This window comes from Perissodus microlepis, chromosome 13 (genome assembly GCF_051167445.1).
Source record: "Perissodus microlepis isolate ML-2025 ecotype Zambia chromosome 13, ASM5116744v1, whole genome shotgun sequence".
NCBI classification, from domain to species: Eukaryota; Metazoa; Chordata; class Actinopteri; order Cichliformes; family Cichlidae; genus Perissodus; species Perissodus microlepis.
In genome coordinates this window covers 16,483,075-16,508,555 of record NC_140473.1, presented here as the reverse complement: position 1 = coordinate 16,508,555, position 25,481 = coordinate 16,483,075, and the positions used below count along the sequence as shown (strand labels likewise).

The window sequence follows — 25,481 nt, the reverse complement described above, 5'->3', positions numbered from 1 at the left end:
TCTAATGTAGTCAGTGATCAGTGTTTATTGCAGGAAACTCCAAATACATATTAAAAAGTGAGAAACACTTGACTCACTGTGGTCATATTGTTACTGGAAAGTCTGTGTCCTACTCTGGTGATGAATGGTGACATTTATGAAGCACAGACACTACACAACATCTTGCAGCACACACAATAATATCCACTGTTCTCTCCCTGGTTCAGCAGCTGCTGATACTTCTTAGAAGCAGCCTAATAGCTTCATTCTTCCCAACTTCATTTTTCAAACCTCCCAGAGGAGGATCACGCTCCTCTAATTCTCCTGCATTAGTAATATCACTGTAAACATGTGCAGGATATCAAGTATTGTAATCATGTGAGTATTTGTGCAGTTTTCAAAAGCCCTGGGCATATTTGTACCAAGATGGGTCAGAAGCATGCAGGCCTGACAGCCACAGTGAGTAAACATATTAATCAGAAGTAAGAAATGATATGATGACAGCCTTATAGGGCTCCAAGAGCACCCTCCTGAAAAAGCAAGTGTCTGGCACAGAAGATTAAGAGAAAACTGCAATAAAACTGTGAAGGTGGTGGCTTGCAACAGTATTAAAGCATGAAAAGAGACGAGTGTATTTTAGGGACCGTTTAACCTGCCCTTTGTTTAAGAGGATGAGGGGGATGGTACTGAGGCAGAACAGATGTCAGAGTGACAGGAGGGTTTCCCCACACCCCTCCACCACAGGTCAGAAATACTTTGCATCCTCCAGTCGTCATGGAAACCGAGTGCAAACCAGGAAATATACCCACAACATTTTACAAATATGGGAATATTTAAGAAAGCACAAAGTTTCGGTGACTTTATCGGCACTAAAGAACGCGTGATTTGTAACGGCAGCGTTTTGACAGTCAACATCTGGTTTTGAGCCAAATGTTGCAGCTACATTTCCATAATCACAATTAATTGTCAGCGGGTTTCCCATCCGCTTCCCGCATAGAAAGCTCGTGTGCGTCTGCGCCACAGACGACAGTCCGCTGGCTCATGTCAGAGCTTCTTCTTCTCCCGCTGATTCACGAAAAAAATTGCACAATTCCGTTGCCCATTGGGCGGAATCCTCCAAGACCCTGACACGAAGAGAGTGGCGTTTGCTGAAATCATAGGCGTGGTTTTGGATGAAGATGCTCCGTCTGCTCCCGTTGGGATCCCCACCTGCCCTCACACCGCGTTTGTCACCGAGCCAGCTGGAATATTCCTGAGCTTCAAGACTCCACAGCAAGCGTCACATTATATATTTATTATTATTGCTTTTGTCTCGGAGGGTTTAGATTTCTTTTCGTCTGGAGGTTCGGTGTAATTACGGCGCTGTGGGCGCACGGGTCGCCCGGTTTTATCACCTCCAGAGCGGCGGTGGCGCACGGAGATAAACAAGAGCGGACATTCGCGTGGCCTCCAGGCAGAAGCGGCTGCAGCAGCGGTGGGAGAGGAACCACAGCGGAGACCCTGGTTCATGTGTAGGGCTGTTCGACGCGCAAGTTGTGCCCGCTGCGGATCTCAAGGATGGAACATACACACAAGATACCCAGCAGATCGCTCTGGCTCGGCTTACTTGTGGTGGCGTCAGTTATACTTCTAGTGGACAGCAGGAGACCCAAGCCGCCTCGCTGTCCCTTAGTGTGTACATGTTCCAAAGATAACGCGCTGTGCGAAAGCGCAGGACTCATCCCTCGCAGCTTTCCCCGAGAAATCACATCTTTGTAAGTTCTATTCAATATTGTTTTGAAATAAAAACCCACCGCAGCGATGAACGCAACATGCTTAGCTCTACCTGCTGGTTAAGACGTGGATTTTTCCGCCAGTGCTGCATAATAATTGCATATCCAAGGAACAGACTGCAATAAGTGATCGTCAGTCTGTGCTGTAAGCCTAAACAGTATGCGTGTGTGTGTCGTGTTTTTCCCCCCACAGATCATTTGTCAAGTCTGAATTCACTGAAATTCCGAAAGAGAGCTTCATCCTCACGCCTGCTCTGCATCTCCTGTGAGAAATCTCTTAGGAGTTTTTACTTTTTTCTTGCTTTTCTTGCACTCTGTCGGTCCCCAGTGAGCTGATCAACGCCATGTTTAATGTTCAAGACATTTCCCCCTTCAATGATGCTACACATTATGATAGAATGGGTGTTGCTGTGGCTATTGATTAGGTTGGAGAAGCCTTAAACCCAAAAAATCATTTGCTGAAAACGTGGTTTTCCTGCATCCCTTTTCATGGCATGGTGATTTTAAATCTCTCTGCTAGGCTTTCTTCCAAGCCTTGCATTAAAATGTCTCTGTGTATAATAATGTGAATCCAGTAATTTACGGGTAATTCCTTCTTTTGATGAGGGAATTCATTTCCTCATTGGGTGGAGTACTGACAGAGACACTGTGTGTCTAAAAACAGACATGCAGGCCTGCAGGAATCCTCAGAGAGCACAGATCCGTGTCTTAAAAGTATGTGGTTTACAGTTAGCAACAATGGTTTTCTATTAGGCAAGATGTATTTTTATTATCCACTCGCTGACCCTGAATAGTAAAAATATTAACTTGAGATTTCTCCATGCAGCCTCTTCACAGCCAACAACCTGGAATCTATAAATGAGGATGCATTCATTGGTCTTCCTCACCTAGAATATCTGTGAGTAGCTGGTACAAAATTATCCTTAAAGTTGGTTTTTTGTTTTTTTTTGTTTTTGATTTTGTGATTGTTTTGTTGCATTTCCCTGACATTATCTCCCGTCTCCTGCATTTTATCCAACAACTTTTCAGATTCATTGAAAACAACCAAATCAATTCGATATCAGCGCATGCTTTTCGTGGACTGAAAACCTTAGTACACCTGTAAGTACTTTTTCTTTTTTTACTAGAGGTATTAAAGAAAGAAACACTACAGTTGCATGGGGATTTAATTTTGTGATCTATTTCATTTAAAAATCTAATCACTGATGACCTGCTTTAAGAGGGAGAACAAGAGAAGCTTTCTCTCATTTGCATCAGACATTGTAATCTATGTGCAGGTGCAGACAAGCACTGTTCCAGTAAAACGCTGACAGTTTTTATTGCGCAACTTGTATTGCCACATAGACACTTCTCCCAACATTGTGCAGCTGTTATGAATATGATTACGAAGCAAATCCCGCCACCGTCAATGTCCACTGTAAATGAAAGTATAATATTCTTTCATTACAGATTTGTGAAAGTACATTATAAGTAAAAACGCTCTGAGATTTTCTTTTATTGATGCAATAATATTTAAGATAAGGCTCTAAAGAAACTTATAAAATACTACACAAGTCTTCTCAACAGGAAAAAGCCTTTTTTCCACCGTCTTCATTGTAGCAGAGAAAGCCATAAAATGGCTGAGGAGGCAGTGCTAAAAATAGCTTAATGTTTCCTCAAACCCACAATAAGCAATGTTCCTGCTGTACTCTCCAGGGTGGCAATATGTGCCCCAAGCTTCTTAACAGATATCTGTGTACATACAGAAATACTGCATAAACAGATTATTATTTAATAGTTTGAGATGGTGTGGCTATGGGGAGGGGGGGATGCACATATAATCAATGTGGAAACCAGAAACTAAGCACAATTTGGGGAGGGGGGGATGCACATATAATCAATGTGGAAACCAGAAACTAAGCACAATTTTTTATCTATTTTCAGGAGTCTGGCCTACAATAATCTTGAGACGCTGCCCAAAGATTTGTTCAAGGGTCTCGAGGCTTTGACAAAAGTGTAAGTATGAATTTTACCTTTGCCTAACAAAGAGATTCATTGCATTTCAATTTACATGCGTGCTACTGAGATAAATGAGATTTCTGTGCAGCCTTCTATATATAGAACACTGTATCATTATTCCACTTCAGCCGAGGCTCGAAAAATGTGTGGGCAGCTGGTGCTTTTAACGCTATTAAAATTGCATGCAGCAGTGAGGAAAGAGATAAGTTTGCAATCTATCACCCACTGAAGATGTCCGGTTCTCCTTTATAGTCCCCCTTGATGATAATGAGGGCAAAGATTGAAGCTGTGAGGGCCACAGAGCAACGCTAACAGTAGTCACACTTCAGTAACTCCAGCTTTTGGGAATTAAATGCATTCATAAAGCAGAGGCCTTTCTGAATGCATTTAATACAGCATGCGGAGTTTAGTTTGGTGGTCTTTTCCCTTTAGAGACTTGAGGGGGAACCAGTTCACCTGTGACTGCAAGCTCAAATGGCTGGTGGAGTGGATATACAGCACCAATGCCACCGTGGATCAGATTTACTGTAAAGGCCCGGCCTCGCAGCTCGACAAAAAGATCAACGACCTCCTGCCACAGTCATTCGACTGCATCACCACAGGTGGAGTACAATAAATACAGTTGTTTTCTCTCAAAGTTTCACTGGATTAAAAAAAAAGTTATTTCAAGTGGGTGTTTTTTGTTTCACTTGCAGAGTTTGAATCCTACCAGTCCATGGATTTTAACTCCATATCAGTGGAAGCATTTTCTTTTGGGAATGACCAGTACGTTGTGTTCGCTCAGCCCTTCAGTGGGAAGTGCAGCTTTCTAGAGTGGGATCACGTGGAGATGGTCTTCAGAAACTTTGATTTTATTGAGAGTAAGTGAAAGATGCATTTTTTTGGGAAAGGGCTGTGCAAGTTTGAAAGGAGGGGTGATTCAAACCTCTCAATGGAGATAATTATTGGAGGTGAAAGATATTTATTTTTTAATCCTGTCTTCTGCTTCACCAGGTACATCCACGGTGGTCTGCAAACCCCTGGTCATTGACAACCAGCTTTTTATCATTGTGGCTCAGCTGTTTGGTGGTTCGCACATCTACAAGCGTGACACGTCCGCTAACAAATTCATCAAGCTCCAAGGCATCGACATCCTGCGAATCCGCAAACCAAACGACGTTGAGACGTTCCGCATCGATGGCGAATTCTTCTTCGTCATAGCAGACAGCTCCAAGGCCGGGTCCACCACCATTTACAAGTGGAACGGCAATGGCTTCTACTGGCATCAGTCCCTCCACCAGTGGTATCGGGACACCGATGTGGAGTACATGGAGATCTCCTCCAAGCCTCACCTGATCCTGTCCAGCAGCTCCCAGAGGCCCGTCATCTACCAGTGGAATAAAGGCACCAAGATGTTTGACAGGCGCACCGACATCCCAGAGATGGAGGATGTTTACGCTGTGAAGCATTTCCAGGTCAAAAACGACCTGTATATCTGCCTGACGCGCTTCATTGGTGACTCCAAAGTGATGCGCTGGGACGGGGCCCTCTTTAGGGAATTGCAGACCATGCCTTCTCGTGGCTCCATGGTATTCCAGCCCTTCGCTGTGGGAAACTGGCAATACGCCATCCTTGGCAGCGATTACTCTTTCACCCAGGTTTACCGCTGGGATGCCAAGAAGGGCGAATTTGTTCGATTTCAGGAGCTGAACATACAGGCACCGAGGGCCTTCTCTCCAGTTTCCATAGACAACCGTCAATTCCTGCTGGCCTCCAGTTTCAAAGGGAAAACTCAGATCTATGAGCACCGGATCATCGATCTGAGCAACTGAGCTAATTTTTCTTCTGTTGCAGATTGGTTGGTGGGTGAATTTTGTGATTTTTTTTTTGTCTAGACAGCAGGCTGTTGCAGCAGATGCAGTGCTGAACAACTCAGAAAGCGTTGATCCTAACTTGAGAACAGCAGCCGTTACTCCTACTGATTTTCAAACTCTTCTAGTTAAATTAGTGCGCAGTAGATTAAAGGATAAATGTATGCATCTCAACCAAGCATATGACCGAGATGCATTTTGAGTCCAGTGCATGCACCTCAAGTTAGGATTAGATCGCATATGTTGTCAAGTCATTAATGCATGACCAGGGCCTTACACGGGCCGTCCCATCCCAATAAATACAGATCTATGTTCACTAATACATCTAACACTGGCCAGTAACTTTTTAATTTTTAATGTGTGTTCAGCCTTTTGTGTCACTCAATGTTTATACATTTCTAATGTCATATATTTATCTACAGAAACAAATGAAATTGTACTTTTTAACCTATTAACATGTTTAACTGAAGAAATCTGCCAAAATGAAATGTTTACATTTTTCCTGTCTTTCCATTTGTAAATGAAGCTTTTAAGAGTTTTTAAGAGTTTACCAACGACCGCGACAGATCATTATTAGATAATTGTTGGAGAATGATTTGAAATGATGCCTTTGATTCGGAAAATATCAAAGGTTAGAGTCTACTTGTATATCCTTGCAGCTTATGCTTTTATTGTAATAGTTTGCATAATGTTTAAAGTATTGAAAATACAGCTGTTCACAACTGGGAACTATTGAAGGTATTTTCAACCATTTTTGGGCACTGAAACGAAGGACATTTGTCATAATGCTTTACCTTTGACTAATGTGACTGACTGTGTCATAATTAGGATTGATATCATGCAATTTAGAGTCAATAAAGCTTAACATTTCATCGGAGCTCCCTGCTAGTGCTGTGTAGCATGATATGTCTTCAGTGTGACATACTTAAAGCCAAAAACACAACAGCATATCTAAAGTACTGTGCAAAAGTCTTGAGCCAATCCTCATTTCTTTATATTTTGATAGGAAAGGGCAATTTATTCAAACATACATGGAACTGATTATACATCAAAAATGGTTAAGATTTTCAGTCCAGTTCTTCTGTAATTTGGCACACTTCACCCTTCCCTAAGAATGGCTTTCTCACAGCCATCCTTCCACTGAGACCTCTGATCAAGCTTCAGTTAAGAGCAAATGGATCAACTGAAGGGCCATTTGAATCTCTTTGGTCCTGTGTCGGGTCTTTGCTGGATTTCTTTTTCTGTTTCGTAATGACATCACACTCAGATACTGTTAATTGGTTAAAAAAATGTATGCCTTCCATTTCTTTTGTCCTCCACATGTCTTAGAATTTTTCAAGGCCTTTTTAAAGTCATTTTTCAAGCAATAACTGTTTGGGAAACATCTTATTTGTACACAAATACTATTTTATGCCTGTCAAACTGTGATCTTTGACATCGTTCATAGGCTCTGTGGTTTCAGTGTCCAAATAAGGATGGCGAGGGACCTTCAGAAAGCCTGGAGAACTACTGCTCAAGACTACTTAAAAAAAAATTTGAAGAACATCTGGCTCCTTGGATGTAAAGAAATCAGTGGTGACTTGAGACTGTTGCACAGCACTGTACTTCCTTAAGCTAAATGAGGCAAACTGTCCTGAACCCTGGGTGTGTAATTATGTCAGATATGAAAAAAATAGGAGTAAAATAAATACAAACAAATAAAATCCTTTTTATTTTCTCCAACAAAGTGCACGCCTCAAATCTACAAAGCAGCACATTACAATGTAATGGAATAAATACAATAAAATCCGCTGAAATTAAAAAAAAAAAATGAAAGAAAGAAAATTAACACACAAGCAAGGAGATACACAAGTACCTGCACAATCACACTGGTGGCAGGACTAAATCAGGCTCTTTAGAAAGGCTCCATCAAAGAAAAAATAAAATGCCTCGTCGTGGCGATCAACACGTCATGTATCATCCTGTCAGGCGCTTTCTAAAGTAAACCAATTTAAACCCTGCTGTTTTTTTTTTTCTTCGCAATTGAGGACTACCAAACTAACATCAAAGAAATACAGGTGCATACTCTCATGTTCATACACATCACCCTGGAAAAGTTGTGCAATTGCAGCAGGACCCCCAAATCACCAACCTACTGCCGAGAGAAAATAAAGTGAACACAATTTCAGTTTTAACTGAACTTACTACTCAAGTCTATGTGGTGCAACTTAGTGTTTTTTTTCCATAGGCAAAAAAATATAACATAAAAGGCAAGGGAACAAATCCCTCAATTTTCCACAAAATAATTTAGTGCTTTTTAAATAAAATTGAAAACACTATTTTCATATGGTGGCTCTTAAAAAAAAAGAAAAAAAGAGAAGAGAAAAAAAAATACAGAGTGAAAGATTAATGCTCCAAGAGACATCAATTATATTAGGAAAGAACTCAAATCCCATGAAAAAAAAGACAGTATTAACAATAAAAGTCTGTACAGAACGCTAAATTAATATACAGTACAATACAGTACCTGCAGATGTTATGCATACAGTACAATTCTCTTTTTACATATGGGCTCCAGCCTGATCTATATACTGACTTAACACAGGTGGAAAAGCGTCTAGTTTAGCATACGGTAAGTTTAATGGTTATTCAGCGAGGAGAGTAGATCTTGTAGTAGGCGTTTAGAAAAAGAAGACTGAAAACATTATTGCAGGATGGTCATCTTCAGTTGCATACTGCATGTGTTACATAAATGCGTCTTCTGACATGGAGCAGCGGGCCGATGAGAGAGAGAAAGAGAGAGACAGAGGGCCGGACGGAAGGAGAAAAAAAAAGCTGGGTTAGCTGTTTTTTTTTAATGTTTTCTTTTTTGCTATCTCTCCGTCACAGACGTTAAACTTTGCAATATCTCTCTGATCCACTACCCTGTACAGTACATTCGTGGCCAGTATTGCACGTTTACCAGCCGAGTCCACCCTGATACTGCATGGCGAGGACCGTCAGTGCTGAATTTTGTCCTGCGAGTCAACACTAATCCAGTGATGAGATGAGACTGCGACCAGAGAAAAGACTGACTGGGGCTCCATCTGCTGTCACAGTTTGAGCTCGTTGGCAATTTTGCAGGCGATGTTCTTAAAGGCGATGGACGTGCCCGATATCCTCTTGAAGCGCACGCCGTTGAGCGAAAGGCGGGGCAGCTTGCACACCTCCATCTCCCACTGGACCAGATTGTCCTGGCGAGCGTCGCCGTGGACACAGAAAAGCAGGAAGCGCTCGCGCTGCTCGTAGTCGCAGCTGTTGGCGTCCAGGACTTTTCTGATCTCCCTCATCATCTCTGAGGGCTCCATGGAGGAGGTGGTCTTCATGCTCCAGGTGAAACGCAGGGAGCGAGGCTTTGAATCCCGACTGCCATCCTCCTTAGTGTCACCAGACGCACTCCTGAGCAAGAAACCATCAGGGAGAGAGTGAGAGCGGGGACAGGGGAAGTAGGCAGAGGTGGGTTTCACGTTCTCTGTGAACTTGACATCTCACAAATTCTTACCTTGGTGTTTCTGTCCTGGCACTGGCCTCTCCCTCACTAGGCACCCTGAAATAAACCAGGAATAGACTCGTTATTCCCTTGGGATCATATCAACACATGCAGTCCCGCCCCGACTCACTACTAAACACCACCCCCATCATGACTGGACACAGAGGGGGTGTCAGGCATCATGCCAGGAAAGAATCCACACTCCTGGGTATCAGGGTTCAGCACACAATGAGGTGACTGTGACGGTCTTTGTTTTGAGGGTCATTCTATTATAGCTCACATTAACCAAATGCATCATCCCATCTACAATACGCTACCTTTCCTTAATCCCCACTGATCTGCAAAGAGCGGAAAAGCGTTTCTAGACAGTCCATTCGGTCTCTGGATTTTTGCCTGGTCTTTTCTGTTAAGCTCAGCCAAAGGATGGGGGAGAATAAGGAGAGGAAAGCTAGCAACTTGAGAAGCAGATATCTGGTGGCTTAGTACAGAAGAAGCTGGTGAGCCGTGAGGTTTGTTTAAGAGGCAGTGGACACAAGGGAAGGAAATACAACTGCATAACAAAGGGTGTCAGTAGGCAAGGACGTGGTGTAGTGGGCAAGTACGCAAGGGGTTAAGGAAACACGGGCCAAGGTCATAGTGGGCACAAAGAGGTTTGGTTTATTTCGGACGGGGGTGACAAGTGCAGCAAGCGTTATGTTCTCCTACCTCTGGGTCGACCTGAAAGACAGAGCTCTAGGCGGGGAGAAAAGGAGAGAAAGCTGTGAGCCTCCACCAGATGGACCAGCGTGAAGGTGCTAACTGCTGTATGGATGACGAGGGGTGGCAGTGTGGATGTGTGATATTCACAGAGGACTGGGGGAAACTATGCAGCATTTATAGTAAACAGGCAGAGAGCGTGACGCTTCCTTCATTTTTATAACTGGAAAGTTCACATAAAGGAATCCGAACATACGTCGCAACTCCTTTAATCACTTCAGTAACTTTTACACAGAGACACACAGTATGTCCAGGGATGATTTTTGTTGAATGCATCTAATAATTTGTCCAATGACTGATACCTGCAACATAATTCACCTCACCTCAGCTGTACTTTTTATTTTGTTAAACTTACACAGTGACCATGATAAAGCTAACACCTGGTATTGTTAATGTGAGCCTGTTAGCATGTTTTTACCAAGTATAGCCTTACAGAGCTGCTAGCATGGAAGGAAACTCAAGTCCTTTTCTGAACTGCCTTGTAATCTATTTAAAAAATAACTGTATATTAATTTGGTGTCAGACTAGAAAGAAAAGTGACTTTCTGATTTAAATAATTAATGTACAGTACTGTGCAAAAATCTTGAGTCACTGCTCATTTCTTTATAATTTGTTTCCAAGGAGCGTCTTGGTATAAATTGCCATCAATAAGTATAAAGGATGGCAGGAGAGAGTGTCTACAGTCGTCTGTAAAACATGCTGGAGTCTCCTGTTGTGGTTTGGGGCTGCATTTCAGCCAGTGGGGTTTGGGATCCTGTCAAAAATGGAATAATTTGCATGCAACAGCATCTGAAAAATATCTGGTTGGCAGGAACTTCATTTTTCAGTGGTACAATGATCCCAAACACACAGCTAAAGAATACTTGAATAGAAAAACAAAACTGTTATTCAGTCGTGGATTTGCCACCTCAGAGCATCAAACCCAACAGTATTTCTACATGAAAAAAAAAAGCAGCTAACACCCAAAGAAGAGCTCTGAATGTCCTTTAGGAAGCCTGGAGAAATATTCCTCAAGACTACTTAAAGAAATTACAAGACAGAGGTTGTGTTGAAAAAATAAAAGTGGTCAAACCAGATGTTATTTCCATGTATGTTTGCACATTTAAGTAAATCACTGCACTTGTCTTCCATTATCCAAGCAAAATAAGAAGAAACGAGCGGTGGCTCATGACTTTTGCACAGTACTGCAAGTTTGAACAAAACAAAGCAGGAAGAACGACTTCCTGATCTGGAAATGGGACTACACCAGGAGCACATGAATGTTTCTCCCTGTAGAACCTGCATTTCCCTTGAATAATAAAAGCACCTTAGCACAAAGGAAGTATAAATTAGTAAAGGCTTTACTTCCTGCAGTTTTGAAAGCATTGAGCTCTGAGTTTGAGACCACGGTGGTACAATAACTGTTGGGTGCAACGACTCTAAGGTACAAAGCACTGACCTGCGGACAAACTTGGAGGTGATCTTGCTAATGATCCCTGTAGAGGTGCCCCTGCGTTGTTGAGCGAGAGCCCCCGTATCATGAGACAATGTGGGTGAAGCTGGAGGTCCGTTGTAGGTGGCGCTGCGGCGGTCTCTGAGCTGGGCTCCGTGAAAAGTGCTGCGACTGGTAGTACCACGGGGGAAACGGTTCTTCTCTGGGGTGCTAATACTGTGTGCAGACGGAGAGGTGGAGGGGCCGCGTGGAGACGAGCTGCAGAATAAGAAAAACGCGTTGGAGGAGATGAACATCTGGCACATTTCAGTTTGTATTTTAGAATGAAGTTATGGTATTTCTCGATGAAAAGTACATTTTTAACGCCATTGCTGAATCTGAATGACTGTGTGAGCGTGCAGGGTAAAACAGCAGTTTGTGACCATCAGACTGTTTTTAAAGACACAGACCGTACATTTAATTGTTTCATTTGAAAATAAACATAATGATTATTTTTGTTTCATGATTACACCGCTTACACCACTGTGTGGGAATTTCTGATTTGGCATTGTCATGGATAAAATCATATCTTTCCGAAAGGAGTTTTTGTGTCAAGCTGGGACTGGCCGCTTCCTCTGTGGCCCCTCTGCTTTGGGGTGTGCCCCAGGGATCTATCCTTGGGCCATTATTTTTCTCGCTGTATTTACTCCCCCTTGGTGCGATTTTTCGTAAACACGGAGTGTCATTTCATTTGTATGCCGATGACTGTCAGCTTTACTTACCTTTTAGTCATTTGGATACCTCCCCATGTCAACCACTGCTTGACTGTCTTAGCGATATTAAATTATGGATGGCAAATAATTTTTTGAATTTTAATGGTCGCAAAACGGAAGTAATTTTATATGGCCCGCATCGTTCTACTGATACCCCAGATGTTGATTTTGGTGATTTGACCTCTGATCTGAAAAGTTCAATCACTAATCTTGGTGTTAAACTTGATTCTGCGCTTACTTTTGAAGGTCATGTAAATGGGGTGGTAAAATCAGCTTTTTATCACCTCAGACGCCTGTCGAAGGTTAAGCCTTTCCTTTCCAAACCCAATTTGGAAACTCTTATTCATGCTTTTATCACCTCACGTCTGGACTATTGTAATTCCCTTTTAATAGGGGTCGGGTCGGGCACCTTGTCACGCCTGCAGTTAGTGCAAAATGCGGCGGCGCGATTTTTAACCGGTAGTAGGAAATTCGATCACATCACTCCGGTTCTGGCTTCCTTGCATTGGCTTCCCATTGAATTTAGGGTTTGTTTTAAAGTCCTTTTATTGGTTTTTAAATCTTTAAATGGTCTGGCTCCTGTCTACTTATCTGATTTGCTGAAGCCACATGTTCCTCCTCGCTTGCTCCGTTCAGCTGAGCAGCTGCTGCTGTCGGTCCCTAAGTCGCGGCTGAAATGCAGAGGGGACCGTGCCTTTTCAATTGCGGCTCCGATGCTCTGGAATAACCTTCCCCTCCAAATTAGACAAGCGTCATCAGTGCAGGTCTTTAAGTCCAGATTGAAAACCTATTTTTATTCCCTGGCTTTTAACTCTGTAGGAAACTGACACCTTCTTATTTATTTTATTGTATGTAATGATTTTATGGTATTTTTAATTTGGTAGTTGTTTTGATCTGTGTTGTTCAGCACTTTGGTCTGCCTGGTGTGTTCTTAAAGTGCTATACAAATAAACGATGAGGATGATGATGATGATGATGATGATGATGATGATTTTTGAGCTACAGCTATCAAGGCATATACCAATTCTTACCATTTTTTGGACATACGTACAGCTATTGATTATTATTTCAGTAATCAAGTACTCTATCAATTATTCCATTGATTAGAAATTGCAACGTTTTGCATGTGTTTAAGAAAAAAATAATCATTTATGTGCCATATTAAATACAATTTTTAAAAGAAAACATTATGTCAAATGCAAAATTAAGTAACCACAGTACAATAAGTACAATAATACTAAAAAAAAAGGTTGTGCAGTGCAAACACCTGAAACTAAGGCATAAAATAAATAATTCTTTCTTACATTGAGTCAAAAAAAAAAAAAGGGGGGGGGGGGGGGTGATAGTACCAAATCTCCTGAATGAGGTAGATCTGGTGTGTGTTCATGATGTGCATGTGTTTTGTGCATGTATCTGTGTGTTATATTCTATATTAAGTAAACCTGGAAAATTATATTCCTAAAGCCTTAAACTAAATATGGTATTTGCCCCCTTCAGAGTCACAGGTATCACTCCAATGAAAAGTAGGACGACTGCCATCATCCTACAGCAAGCTGGCTAAGTTAAACATCGCGCCAGACTTTAAAAGTTAAAAGTTCATCTGTTCATCTCACTTTCTACACATGTGCTTTTATTTTAACCTCTGTAGCTTTACTGTAGAATTCATGCTGTGTAAAACAAACGGTGGTGGAAGGGAGAAAAGTTCTCTTTTCTTCACAATGGCGCTTGATGAACATGTCGTTTGGTTAACGAGTGCTATCAGCTTTTTCCCAGTAAAGGTTTTAAAGTTGATTATAAGAACGAGCGGTGTCGTTTTGGATGCTAGAAAAACGTTTTATTTCACTCCACCTGAGCTCACCATAACACGATAACAGCTGTGTGTGCAGACCGATTCCGGCCCCACGTTAAACTGGTTAGATGGTGACGACTGAGCGCCATACAGTCATGGATTAAACAAAGCACTGAACGTTTCTTTTATAATTGAGTTATTTAAGTTACTTGAATCTTTGCAGCCCTACTATGGAGATTTATTTTCTTCCTTTTTAATTGTAAAATTTCAAAATAAATCTGAGATTTTAAATCAACATCTTGACATTTAACTTAAAAAAAATACAGCATTGTAATCTCCATCACCTACTCGGCTGCTCACCTGGCTTTAAGCTCTGTGTTGTCATCGATGGGGGGCAGTGTGCTCTTTGAAGGATGCCCTGATGATGACATAGACTTGGTGTGACGAGGTCGTGTGGAGCTCATTGCAGTCGACGGGGTACTCCCTGACACCTCGGTTAAACTGGAGACCGAAGCAGAGTACAGATAAAGATAAAATGTTCAATTCACATTATTTATACAGCATATTCACAAATGTGAAACCACAAGTTTCTCATTTGTGGCTTTCAAAAAAAAAAAAAAAAAAAAAAAAAAAAACGGGCATAGTGATGCTCATAGGCATGGAAAAACATGCATACACAGTGTTTTCACACCTGCCCCGCTTAAAATCAAACTCTGGTTTGTTTTGCTCCTTGTCGAGGGCGGGCGGCTGGTGGCCGAGCCTTAGCCCTAGCCCATGGAGCCCAGTCAGGTGACACCCAAAGAGAAGACATTGGCGTGCCTTCTTGTAGACCAGGGGTGGGCAATTCCAGGCCTCGAGGGCTGGTGTCCTGCAGGTTTTAGATCTCACCTTGGGTCAACACACCTGAATCACATGATCAGTTGGTTACCAGGCCTCTGGAGAACTTCAGGACATGTTCGGGAGCTAATTTAGCCATTTAAATTAGCTGTGTTGGTTCAAGGACACATCTAAAACCTGCAGGGAAACTGGCCTTCGAGGCCTGGAGTTGCCCACCCCTGTTGTAGACCCACAGGAGGTGTTGTAGGGGTCATGTGCAGTGTGTGTCAGATGGATGGATAAATAGAGAAAGAAAACCTTTAAGCTGAGCTAGCTACCAGGTGTGCACTGCAACTTTGGGCTACATGCCTTCCTGTAGCCAGGTAAGCCTTGCATTCTGGGATGCAGCAGAGTACCATAGACATGCAGAGTGCACAAAATGTAGCAACTAAGCATAAAATGAACCCACTGCTTGCCAGCCCAGATCACAACTCTTCCATCCTGTTATTAGTTTTGTTGCTGTGCCCCAGGCACTTCTAACCAATAAGCAAACTCAGCGTTCTCATGTGGTTTCTAGTCACGCATTTTAGTTCACTTGTATCTTTAAGTGTATGTGAAGAAACCAACACAAAACAGAGCAAACGTACTACAGGTGTGAAAACTGATCTGTAGATTGATCTAAATGTTAGCACGTACCTGCTGTCTTTGCCATTGGGAATAGCTGAATAGCGGTCAGTGGAGGATCGCTCACACACGTATGTGTTCCTGCGAGTCATAGACCCGTTGGTCTGTTTGTGCAGAGAGACAACAAAAAAAAATAAAATTACTGTGAATTATATAAAAAGGACAAAACGTTTTCTTGAGTATTACACACGGCTCTGTCAAAAGTTGTTTATTCAGGAGTACGCAGTGTACAGTGCCCACTTCCTCACCCCCACAGCACTTGTGGTTTTCTTCCTCTCCTGCACCCCCAGGGGTGAGGCCGGAACGTCTCCTTTTGAAGTGCTGAGCTCTAGCCGGCGCGCTCCGTCCCACTCCTCCCTGTGGTCACTTTCCACGCTCAAAGCCTGGCCACGCTTTGTATACGATACCGCCGGCGGCACAGACGGACCCACTAGGAGAGACGCACACACAAACACACGGGATTGGACCTACTTATGTTTAACCAAGCGCGTCGTTATTTCTACACCTCCAACATTTAAGCTTTCAGGAGAAAAAGAACAGACGAGGACAGTATCAAGCAAAGCCAATCAAAGCCAGGATTTATACATCATCGAATCTGTCAGAGGCAGCATCGACACTTTGTTTCTCGAGTTATACAGATACAGAAGCCAAGGTGAGCACATATCAAGCAGAGCTGTTCCCTCCACATGCTTTGAGGTGCTGCTCCTGAGGGAGCTGCAGGAAAGCAGCAAGCCAGAAGATGGCGCCAAACACAATGGCCCCACAAGACTTAGGAGGAAGCTGCTACACAACCAGTGCAGTGTGCAGGCTGAGTCACTGATTTTGAAATTTAACCCTCAGATGCACACGTGGGGTCAAAAATGACCCCATGGGTTGTTTTTCTTCAAAATCTTTAAAATGAAAAGTTGTAATATATTCATATTCCAGGTATTCCTCATAAAATATGTTTGTAATACGATGCCATTTGCATTTTTATTTATTTTTTCATTAATTTAAAGAAAATGCAGTTTTTGTATCACTACCCCACTCTTCCACAAGTGGGGTCAAAAATGACCCCAAGCAGTTCCTATGGAATATTCTAGGAAATCTTCATTCTTAGCAACTCTGACTGACCCACTTACACTTCTAAAGGATCAGGAATAAATTTTTACACAGTAACATATATGATTTATAGTCAGGGCTGCACATAAGTGGTCTGCAGGTGCGCATTCGCTGTCAAAATAAAAGTATTCCCAGAAATTCTGAGAATATGCGCTTCTTTTGCGGTGGAGGACCACCAAAGTAATTGCTTACAGAGCTTGCTTCTTCAACATCTTTAAGAGTTCTGAACAAATGTCTGTCCTCCTCCAGAACATCTTATGTACGCAAACGAGCGTTCCAACTTCTTATCTGGTGCGTGTCTTTTATTTTGACAGCGAATGTGCACCTGCGGACCATTTATGTGCAGCCCTGTTTATAGTTTCCTGTGCATTTCAAACATTTTCCTTTCTGATGTTTTTTTTTTTTAATATCTAAAGTAACATGGCTGCTATGAGGCCAGCAAGGATCCCTGTGGCCCTACAAATGATCCAGGACGGATGGGATGAAAAGCCCATCGGAGGCATTGACTCGGACATCGGACATCTCAGATATAGAGGACCCAGACTATTGTCCCCCCCACTGAACAAGGCCAGTCAGACACAGAGGAATCCTCTGATGAGTCCTCTGAAGAGGAAATGGATATTGAGTCCAACAGAATGAGCCCCTCTTACTGCTCTAGCCACAATATTCTGAATTAGTCGGCCAGGGCTTGCACCTGGGTTTAGTACTGTCTCCCCAATAGATGCATGGAAGATGTTCATGTCTGATAATATAATAGAAGAGGTGCTGACATACACAAACATGGAGGCAAAAAGAGTAGCCACAGACAGGGGGAAAGAGTGGAAAAATGTAATCAAACATAAGCTGGCCTTCATTTGATTGACCTCTCTTGCAGGAAGTGAGAAGAACTGGGATGTACCAGTCGGTGTGCTTTTTGGGAGTCCTCTGCATAACCCATTGTTCAAGGCCACTATGTCAATTCAAAGATTTAAAGATATTCGCCCGTCTTGCACTTTGATGACAAGAGGACCAGAGCCTACCGACTGAAAACAAATGACGTGGCAGCTTTCCGCTACGTATGGGGCCTGTTCCTGGTCAACTGCAGGCAGAAATTCATGCATAGTGATTGTGTTACAGTGGATGAACAACTTGTGCCTTTCAGAGGGAAGACCCAGCTTCTGCAGTATATGCCGAGCAAGCTTACAAAAGTGATATACGTGATACAAAAACTCCAATTTCTTAAAATTAATGAAAAAATAAATAAAAATGCAAAGGGCCTCATGTCACAAACATGTTTTATGAGGAATAACTCAAATATGAAAATATTACAACTCTTCGTTTTAAAGATTTTGAAGAATAACAACCGAGTTTATAGCAAAATGCATTGATTTTATTTGGGGTCATTTTTGACCCCACTCGTGGAAGACTGTAGGTATTGGTAGGTTGTGCATCCAAGGGTTAAGTGCTGGTTCACTGTTTAGGAAAATTAGACCACATTAAGCAAACAAGTTAGTCTGTCGAGGTTTTAAAGACTTTTTCCCCCCCCCACCATAAATAAATCTGTGAGCACAAGGAATGGAAAGTTCCTAAATTAGTGTCAACGGTGGGAAAATGTTTCTGTTGTAAAGCTTATTGAGGTCTATTCAGCAGTGTACACTCATTCGGCCAATCATCAGTGACTGAGAGTAACTTCCCTCTACACAACACGCAGCACTCTCAGAGCCGGGAAGGATGAGGTTACTTTACTTGGCTTCTCTACGACACCACCACCACCACCACCATCATCATCATCCCCACCATGATCACTGTAGCGGCGCTGCTTCTGATTGGTCGAGATGCTGCGCGTGACCTTGGGATGGGCGGGAGAAATGCTGGAGCTGTTGTTGATGTCACTGGTCGGCCGCTGTCGCTGACCCAGGATGCTGTTAGCCAGAGGCTCGCTCCCTTCGAACTGCAACGTGAAGGCGGATGTGGTCACATGACTCACTGCAGAGGTGATGTAGGCGATCAATGAGACGCAAGTCAAACAAACTCACCTCCGGGGCTTTTCTTCCCAGGAGCAGGTAAGTGGCCATGACTTCGTCATATTTTTGATTCTGCAGGGAATCGGTGATCTCATCTTTAGGGAAACCCATCGTCACCATGAGCTCTGAGTGATGGAGTCAGTTAACATTAGAGGCGAGAATCCCAGAATTTTAAATGACAAAGAATGAGATCAACACAAACACACACCTATTCTAGATGAATCACTGAAGTCCGCCTCAGGCTCGATGTAAGGTTTAAGCTCCTCCTCCTCGTGACCTACATTCATCCAGTGGTCTTTCATGATTTGCTGACAAAGAAAGAAGGCAATTAAAAATCATGCATGTCTTCTTTAACGGCTCGTAATTAATCAGTTATGCAACACGCAACAGGAATTTGACGAAAGTCTGACAACATGGCGATCAATTGTTATTATTACTGGAGAAATCTTTACTATTGAGCCTGGGTCTGAGTGCAGGGATGATATTGACCTGTAAACAATGAGTGTCCAAACACTATTTGCAAAGGAGAAAAACTCATAATCAGTGATGGGAATAACAGCGTTACAAGTAATGGCATTACTTTTTTCAGTAACGAGTAATCTAACTAATTACTTTCCTATCGTTACAACGCCGTTACAGTTACTAACAAGGAAATGTGGTCCATTACTATTTTTCAACAAACAGAAGGTTGAAGTTGTGTTCAGCTTACCGCATCTTATATCAGTTGCATGGAAGTAGCTATTTACGTAAGTAATCTGGACGCTACAGCTTTAAGCAGCTGCGCGCGCTCCCGCGGACGATAATCACGATCACTGTCTAGCACAACACCTGGAGCTCAGGGGGCAAAACAATCGCATGAGAGCTGCTGTTTGACTGAGGAAGAATAAAGTAGTTGTGGTAAGCCAATCACATGACCACTTAAAGACAAAGCAACAAGGTGATATATACCAGTTTTTAAATTGTGTTGATAGGCCACGTAAAACCAGAGTCATGATAAAAATGACTCTGGTTTTTTCCTCAATAGCTTAGTCGCATTTACTGTCTAAGGACAGCGCAGCAAGCACTCTCTGCTTATGAGCAAAAAAAAAAACTTCTAACTTTTTTTAACTTTTAAAGTTTTAGGAGTGACGGCGAGAGAGAGAGAGAGAGCAGAAAAAGAGAGAGAGCGAGTTTTGAGATGTGAGACATTTGTGACGTTTAGCGTGTTTTGAGTGTGTAGTTAATGTGTTGTCTTGTGTAGTTAGTGTGTAGTGTTGTGGATAGTTTTGTGTTGTGTGTCAGAACAATGAGGCGACTGCTGCCTACAGGTAGAAACAGGAGTGATACACCTGCTGCTGTCAGACCTGCAGGTATCAGGCTGTGATGTTCTCCTTTATAGTGGACAGAAATTATTGTTTTGGAGTCGCACAAATAATTTGTGTGGCATCTTATTGAATGCAGAACAGCTGATTGTTCTGTAAATAGTTTGAAATGGTTATTTTAAAAAAGGTAAAATGGCTGCAAATAACTTTGTTTGCAAAACTTGTGCATAGGATTTTAAAATTGACAATTTATATTTGCATTTAAAGTTATGAAATATGATTCATTAAACATGTTTGTGGTTGTTACAGTAAAAAATAACTTTTTCTGCTCAGATTTTATGTTTTCTGTCTGACTTTAGATCAGTTGTGTTAATACAGTATGTCAAAATGAAAACATAACTGTAAATTCAGACACGTGAGGTTGTGCTGAAAAGGATGATACCAAACAAGACAAAGTAAATAGTTTTTAAAGGTAAAATGTGGAGGGAAAATCAAAAGTAGTTAAAAATGGCCAATTATACCCTGGACCCCAGAGGGTTAAACGTTTTTTTAAAGTAACGCAATAGTTACTTTTCAAGTAATTAATTACTTTTAGAATATTGTAACTCAGTTACTAAATCAGTTACTTTTTTGAAGAAGTAACTAGCAACTATAATTAATTACTTTTTCAAAGTAACTTGCCCAACACTGCTCATAATAATGAATGCACATCGATTTTGCACACAAAATTAAGGATTATTTCTATTCCATTTAGTTTTTCTGTTGATGAAGGCTTTAGTGAAATCAAATTTTAAGTCCACTCTTTGAAGAATATCATTCCTCTGACAGGCTATAAAATTAAAACCACTCTTTTGTTTTCCACTAACCAACAGTGGCAATTACCTGCTTCCATGACATAAAAACAATATTCCTCCACATGGTTACGACTGTCTTTTTGACTACTTGCTGGAGAGGAAATAACTGTTAAGCTGCATCAATGCAAACACAGGTATTACCTCCAAACTGCCTCGTTTCACGGGATTGAGCACAAGCAGTTTCTTTAGCAGGTTTTCACAGTCTGTGGACATGTAGAAGGGAATACGGTACTTTCCTCGCAGGACTCTCTCTCTCAGCTCCTGCACACCAAAGTCGCAGACAGACAGGAGGAGAATTTAGCAACAGTTTAACAATAAAAGGAACAGCATCATTTTTCCCCATGTAAGCCATTTGAAAGGAGCAGACCCCAGCGTAAACAACACAATCGCTCTATAATGTTGCTTATTTACTCATCAAGTGTGCACTCAGTAGCTATTTAGAGTCAAGTGGTGAATGCCAGTCAAATATTTATTCTCCTATGGCTCCGTTTTAGCTGGCTGTGTTCACATGCTGTACTTGTGGCTGTAAAGATATTGATCAATGCGCCTATAACACTGCAGGTCATTCAGCCCTGCTGTGAACATTAGTGAATCTGACTAAATTTAGTCCAAACTGTTGCTTTATTAAAGGAACATGAATTCATGCGCATGTCTCATTACACACAATACACAGTAAATTCCACTTTTAATTTTTTATGGTTGAAGTAACCACCTCTTGAGCGTGTGAACATCGTAAGTCTGTCAGAATGGCTCAGATTTCTTTTTGGCCCAACTTCATTTAATCAGGCTTTTTGGAGTTCAAGCTATTTCATACTCAAACAGAATTATTCAAACTGATAAATAAAAGATCTAATTACTGAAACTGTTACAGTTCAGCTATAATTATTTGGACAATAAATATTTTTAATAAAATGCGCTGAAGTTCAGAGGAAAAAGATTTGCATTTGTAGTTTTACTGTTGGTTTCTGTTTTTTTTTTCTTTCTATACGACTTTTCCTCACTCTCAACTGTGATGTGGACAATTAATAAAGGAATTTGTAACTCAACTCGAGAGCAACACCACAGTTGTACTAACCATGACGAAACCTCGTAGAAAAATAACTCCTCCCTTTATGTACACTGTATCAGTGTTTTCTATTGTCTGAATGCACACAACTGAGAATATCTGCAAGACCCAAGTGCAATATGATCTTAACATCAGATGATTACATAAGCATTTTATCTGAAACACACAGAGCACTTTATCGACATGTGGACAGCCAGAGGTGGAAGGTGCTCACAAAGAAAAAACTTTTCCAAGCTTATCACCAGTTGCAACATTAAAATTTCCAAGTAGTTCCTGAGTCAATATGAACTACTTAAAACAAACAAACAAACAAACAAATAAAACAGCTGCCCACCTTTAGGTTCTGTCCATCAAAGGGCAGTGAGCCGCTGACCAGTGTGTAGAGGATAACCCCTAGACTCCAGACATCCACCTCTGGACCATCGTACTTCTTCCCCTGGAAGAGTTCGGGAGCAGCGTATGGCGGAGAGCCACAGAAAGTATCCAGTTTGCTGCCCACAGTGAACTCATTGCTGAAGCCGAAATCAGCTATCTTGATGTTCATATCTGCATCTAACAACAGGTTCTCTGCCTGCAGTGAAGAGAAAAAGAGGCAAAGCACACCGTGGACTGTCAACACCGACAGGAAGTGACTGATGTGGATAATCGTGAGGAGAAATTGTCTCACAAACTTTCACCTTTAGATCTCTGTGTACTATCCTCCTCTGGTGACAATACTGCACTGCAGACACAATCTGAAATATATATATATAAAAAAAAACCAAAAAAAAAAAAAACAGGCATCATGACAGTAATTAAATACATGTACAATATCATGTACATTACATAGAAATGCACACAAACAGCAGCCTTTTCTTTATTGATTAATCTACCGGTGTTTGTTCACAAACTGTTTTCGTTGGACTAGCTGGTGATTCTAAGGGCACTTTCACACCAATAGCTCGTTTACTCTGAATCAGTTGATGAGTTGTAAACTAGCAGCTTCATCCCGGGGTTTGGTTTGGTTTCACACAGACAAAAATCCAAGTGAAATCCAAGTGAACCAAAACGCATCACAACAAACCACGTGAGAACATTCAGCGCACTCATTGGCTGGGGCGGGAGCAACAAAGGTATATACAGGAAGAAGGTGTTGGGTGAGAAAACTGAATTTACGTTCATTTCAGTTAGTTGCCAGCCCATGCAGACCTTTGCACATCTATAGTATCTTCCTGCAGTTAGAATAAAAAACTAAACAAAAATAAGTTTCTACTGGATTTTTTATTTTTATTTTTTAACTTAAACTTGTAACATACACCAGGGTAGTTTGTTCAGATCGGGGTCGGATTACGTTCACACCATAAATGAACCGTTCTGGAGTTTGTTTGGAACTGTTCCAGAGCACCTCCCCCCAGCTGTCACGGTGCGGTTGTTTTGTCTGATCACACCTGCACAAACTAACCGCACGAAAGGGGAAAATTAACCAGAATCAGAGTTTGATTTCCACAGGTGTGGAAACCCCCTAAATTAGCCACAGATGTGAATATAACTGCAAAAGACTAGCTACCTGATCAGGTGCACCTCGCCTCTCATGCTATGCCAGCTGGAAAAGGCTTCAGACCCTCCAGTGAAATTAATATTTGAATTAGCAGTTAAGAAAAATAGAAGGCTGGATATTGTATAAGATTTTTGCAGTGACATTGTTTATCTCAAACCGTGAGACAAACAAACAAAGAGAGCTTTCATGCAAGAAAAACATTTTATTAGTATTTGCACATGATCTTTAATTTGGCGCTTTTTTTTTTTTTTTTAAACTTGAGTATCAGTGGGCTGTTTTGAGCTTTACTTCAGCTTTATGACTTGTATTTGTGAAGTTTTTGAAAATCCTAATGTCTCTCATGCAGAGACCGCTGTTACTGTGTGACGACACAGGCTTACAGGCTACACGCAGGCTAGCATGTCTAAGGCTTACAGATTTAGACACGCTAGCACAGAAACGACATCAATCAAACAGAAAACCTGCTATTATTTAAAAGAGGCCACAAACCTGCATGCACTCAGACATACATGAACACATCTGGATTTTGACCCTGTCGACGTTACACCGAAGGAAAAAAATAAAAATAAAATTGAATTCTGTTCACTTTCAGGCCAAGCATGACAGGAAACTAGTAAATCCACAAACTACTGTAGATGCCTTATTGCTCCTGCAGCACCACTAGATGTCAGAGCAGCATCTAAAAGGAAGTTGTTCCCTCTTTCCTCTGCAGTCAGTGATAAAGCTTGATCTTGGTGCATGCAGTCTTCTCTCAAAAAACAGTAAGGGAATGACGACAGAGGCGTGAGCGCTGCGATACTGATGACTCACCTGTCTGAACTTGGCTCTGGCCTCCTTCTCCTTCATTCTGCCGTGAGCCACTAGATAGTCAAACACTTCACCTGTAGAAAGAAGAAATATATAATTATCAATAAGTATATTGATAAAAATCACATCAATAACCATGTACTAATGCTTGCTTTGAGGTAACCCAACAAATAACATGTTTAATATTTAATTTGAAATGGTGACTAGCTGGAGTGACAGATTTGTAAATAAGCATTTTTGCAATGAATATTAGAGTTAAACTAACACAACAGAGTGACACTCAGAAAAATTAACAAAATGTCACCTGTTTGGTGGACATGAATTAATGCTTCACTTACCACCACTGGCATACTCCATCACCAAATAAAGAGTCTTCTCTGTTTCAATCACCTCAAACAATTTCACTGCAGGAGAAAGTGGGGAAAGGAGGCAGAGATGAAATAAATCAAAAGCTAATTGAAGGTTGTGATTTGGTGTAAGCTGAGCTTGCTGGTCTGGTCTATCCTAATGCAATAAAACTCTTAACAGAGTCTGAATGGTGCCAGCATGGTACAAAGTGGCATTAAACCATTTGCTAACTATGCTTGTACTTTTGTACAGTCAGATCAAGATGGGATCATTTCTTTATATTTTTCTAGGAAAATGGGAAGCAGGTTCTGCGATTTATTTAAACAAGTTCAAACATAGAGTAGATAAGACAAAACAGAGTTTCTGCAACTCTAAGGAGCCTAAAAGTCAATATTTGGTATGACTACCTTCATTCTTTAACACAGCCTGAACTGTAGTTTAGGTAGTTGTCAGGAATAGTTCTCAAGACATCTTGATGGACATTTAAAGCTCTTCTTTGGATGTTGGCTGCCTCTTATTCTGTTTACTCTCAAGTTGATCCCACTCTGCTTTTTCACCCAGACTCTGGGGAGGCCAACATGACTGATAGTGTTCCTTTGTGTGTTTTTCTATTCCAGGTATGCTTTTACTGTATTTGGCAGTGTTTTGGGGATCACTGTCACGCTGACGAATGAAAACCTTTGCTTCAATCAGACACTTTCCAGGTGATATTGCATGGCATGGAGGAGATTTCCCTGCAGCCAATGTTCCAAGAAAAACTTTAAAAGACCTTAAGAAAGCCTAGAGAACTATTGCTCAAGACCAGCTAAGAAGAAAAGTATTCTAAGTAAAAGAATAATTTGCAGAAGGAAAGTACAATCTTATCAAAGTGTGAGATGTTTTCATGGATAAGGCAGTAACTTAATGGGGATCGCTTGTTACACAGTGTGCTTTCACAGGGAAATACTAATCCAAACTCACTGAGGGTCTTGTAGGTTGCTGTTTGGGCTTACCTATATTTGGATGATTCAAAATCTTCATTATTCTGACTTCCCTGAAGAGCTGTAGAGACACACAGGAACATTTAATGCACCCACAAACATGTCAAATGAAATTACAATCAATGAGCACTTAGTGTCAGCTCGGGCT

General features: G+C 41.5%; 2 protein-coding genes across 5 annotated transcripts in view; one reads left to right on the top strand and one right to left on the bottom strand.

Annotated features, from left to right (window-relative positions):
* Positions 1–829: 829 nt before the first annotated feature.
* On the top strand, positions 830–6,476 carry LOC146374963 (leucine-rich glioma-inactivated protein 1-like). The gene is made up of 8 exons (XM_084947633.1): positions 830–1,733; positions 1,945–2,016; positions 2,578–2,649; positions 2,781–2,852; positions 3,675–3,746; positions 4,182–4,351; positions 4,445–4,609; positions 4,743–6,476. Exons 1-8 carry the CDS (start codon positions 1,537–1,539, stop codon positions 5,558–5,560), a joined length of 1,638 nt encoding a protein of 545 aa, XP_084803759.1. The 5' UTR covers positions 830–1,536; the 3' UTR covers positions 5,561–6,476.
* An 811-nt stretch (positions 6,477–7,287) lies between these two features.
* mark1 (MAP/microtubule affinity-regulating kinase 1) overlaps positions 7,288–25,481 on the bottom strand; it is a 38,682-nt gene continuing 20,488 nt past the window's right edge. The window contains exons 4-19 of one of the 4 annotated variants that reach the window (XM_084947628.1): positions 25,346–25,394; positions 24,344–24,409; positions 24,009–24,079; positions 22,339–22,395; positions 21,996–22,232; positions 20,737–20,856; positions 18,649–18,748; positions 18,453–18,565; positions 18,163–18,367; positions 15,585–15,766; positions 15,349–15,440; positions 14,197–14,337; positions 11,302–11,553; positions 9,813–9,839; positions 9,120–9,164; positions 7,288–9,016 (exon numbers count right to left, since the gene is read on the bottom strand). In XM_084947628.1, the coding sequence (XP_084803754.1) occupies positions 8,671–9,016; positions 9,120–9,164; positions 9,813–9,839; positions 11,302–11,553; positions 14,197–14,337; positions 15,349–15,440; positions 15,585–15,766; positions 18,163–18,367; positions 18,453–18,565; positions 18,649–18,748; positions 20,737–20,856; positions 21,996–22,232; positions 22,339–22,395; positions 24,009–24,079; positions 24,344–24,409; positions 25,346–25,394 (2,103 nt within the window). In that variant the 3' untranslated portion in view covers positions 7,288–8,670. The remainder of the gene's footprint in view (positions 9,017–9,119; positions 9,165–9,812; positions 9,840–11,301; positions 11,554–14,196; positions 14,338–15,348; positions 15,441–15,584; positions 15,767–18,162; positions 18,368–18,452; positions 18,566–18,648; positions 18,749–20,736; positions 20,857–21,995; positions 22,233–22,338; positions 22,396–24,008; positions 24,080–24,343; positions 24,410–25,345; positions 25,395–25,481) is intronic. The other 3 variants (XM_084947631.1, XM_084947630.1, XM_084947632.1) reach the window with 3 other exon arrangements.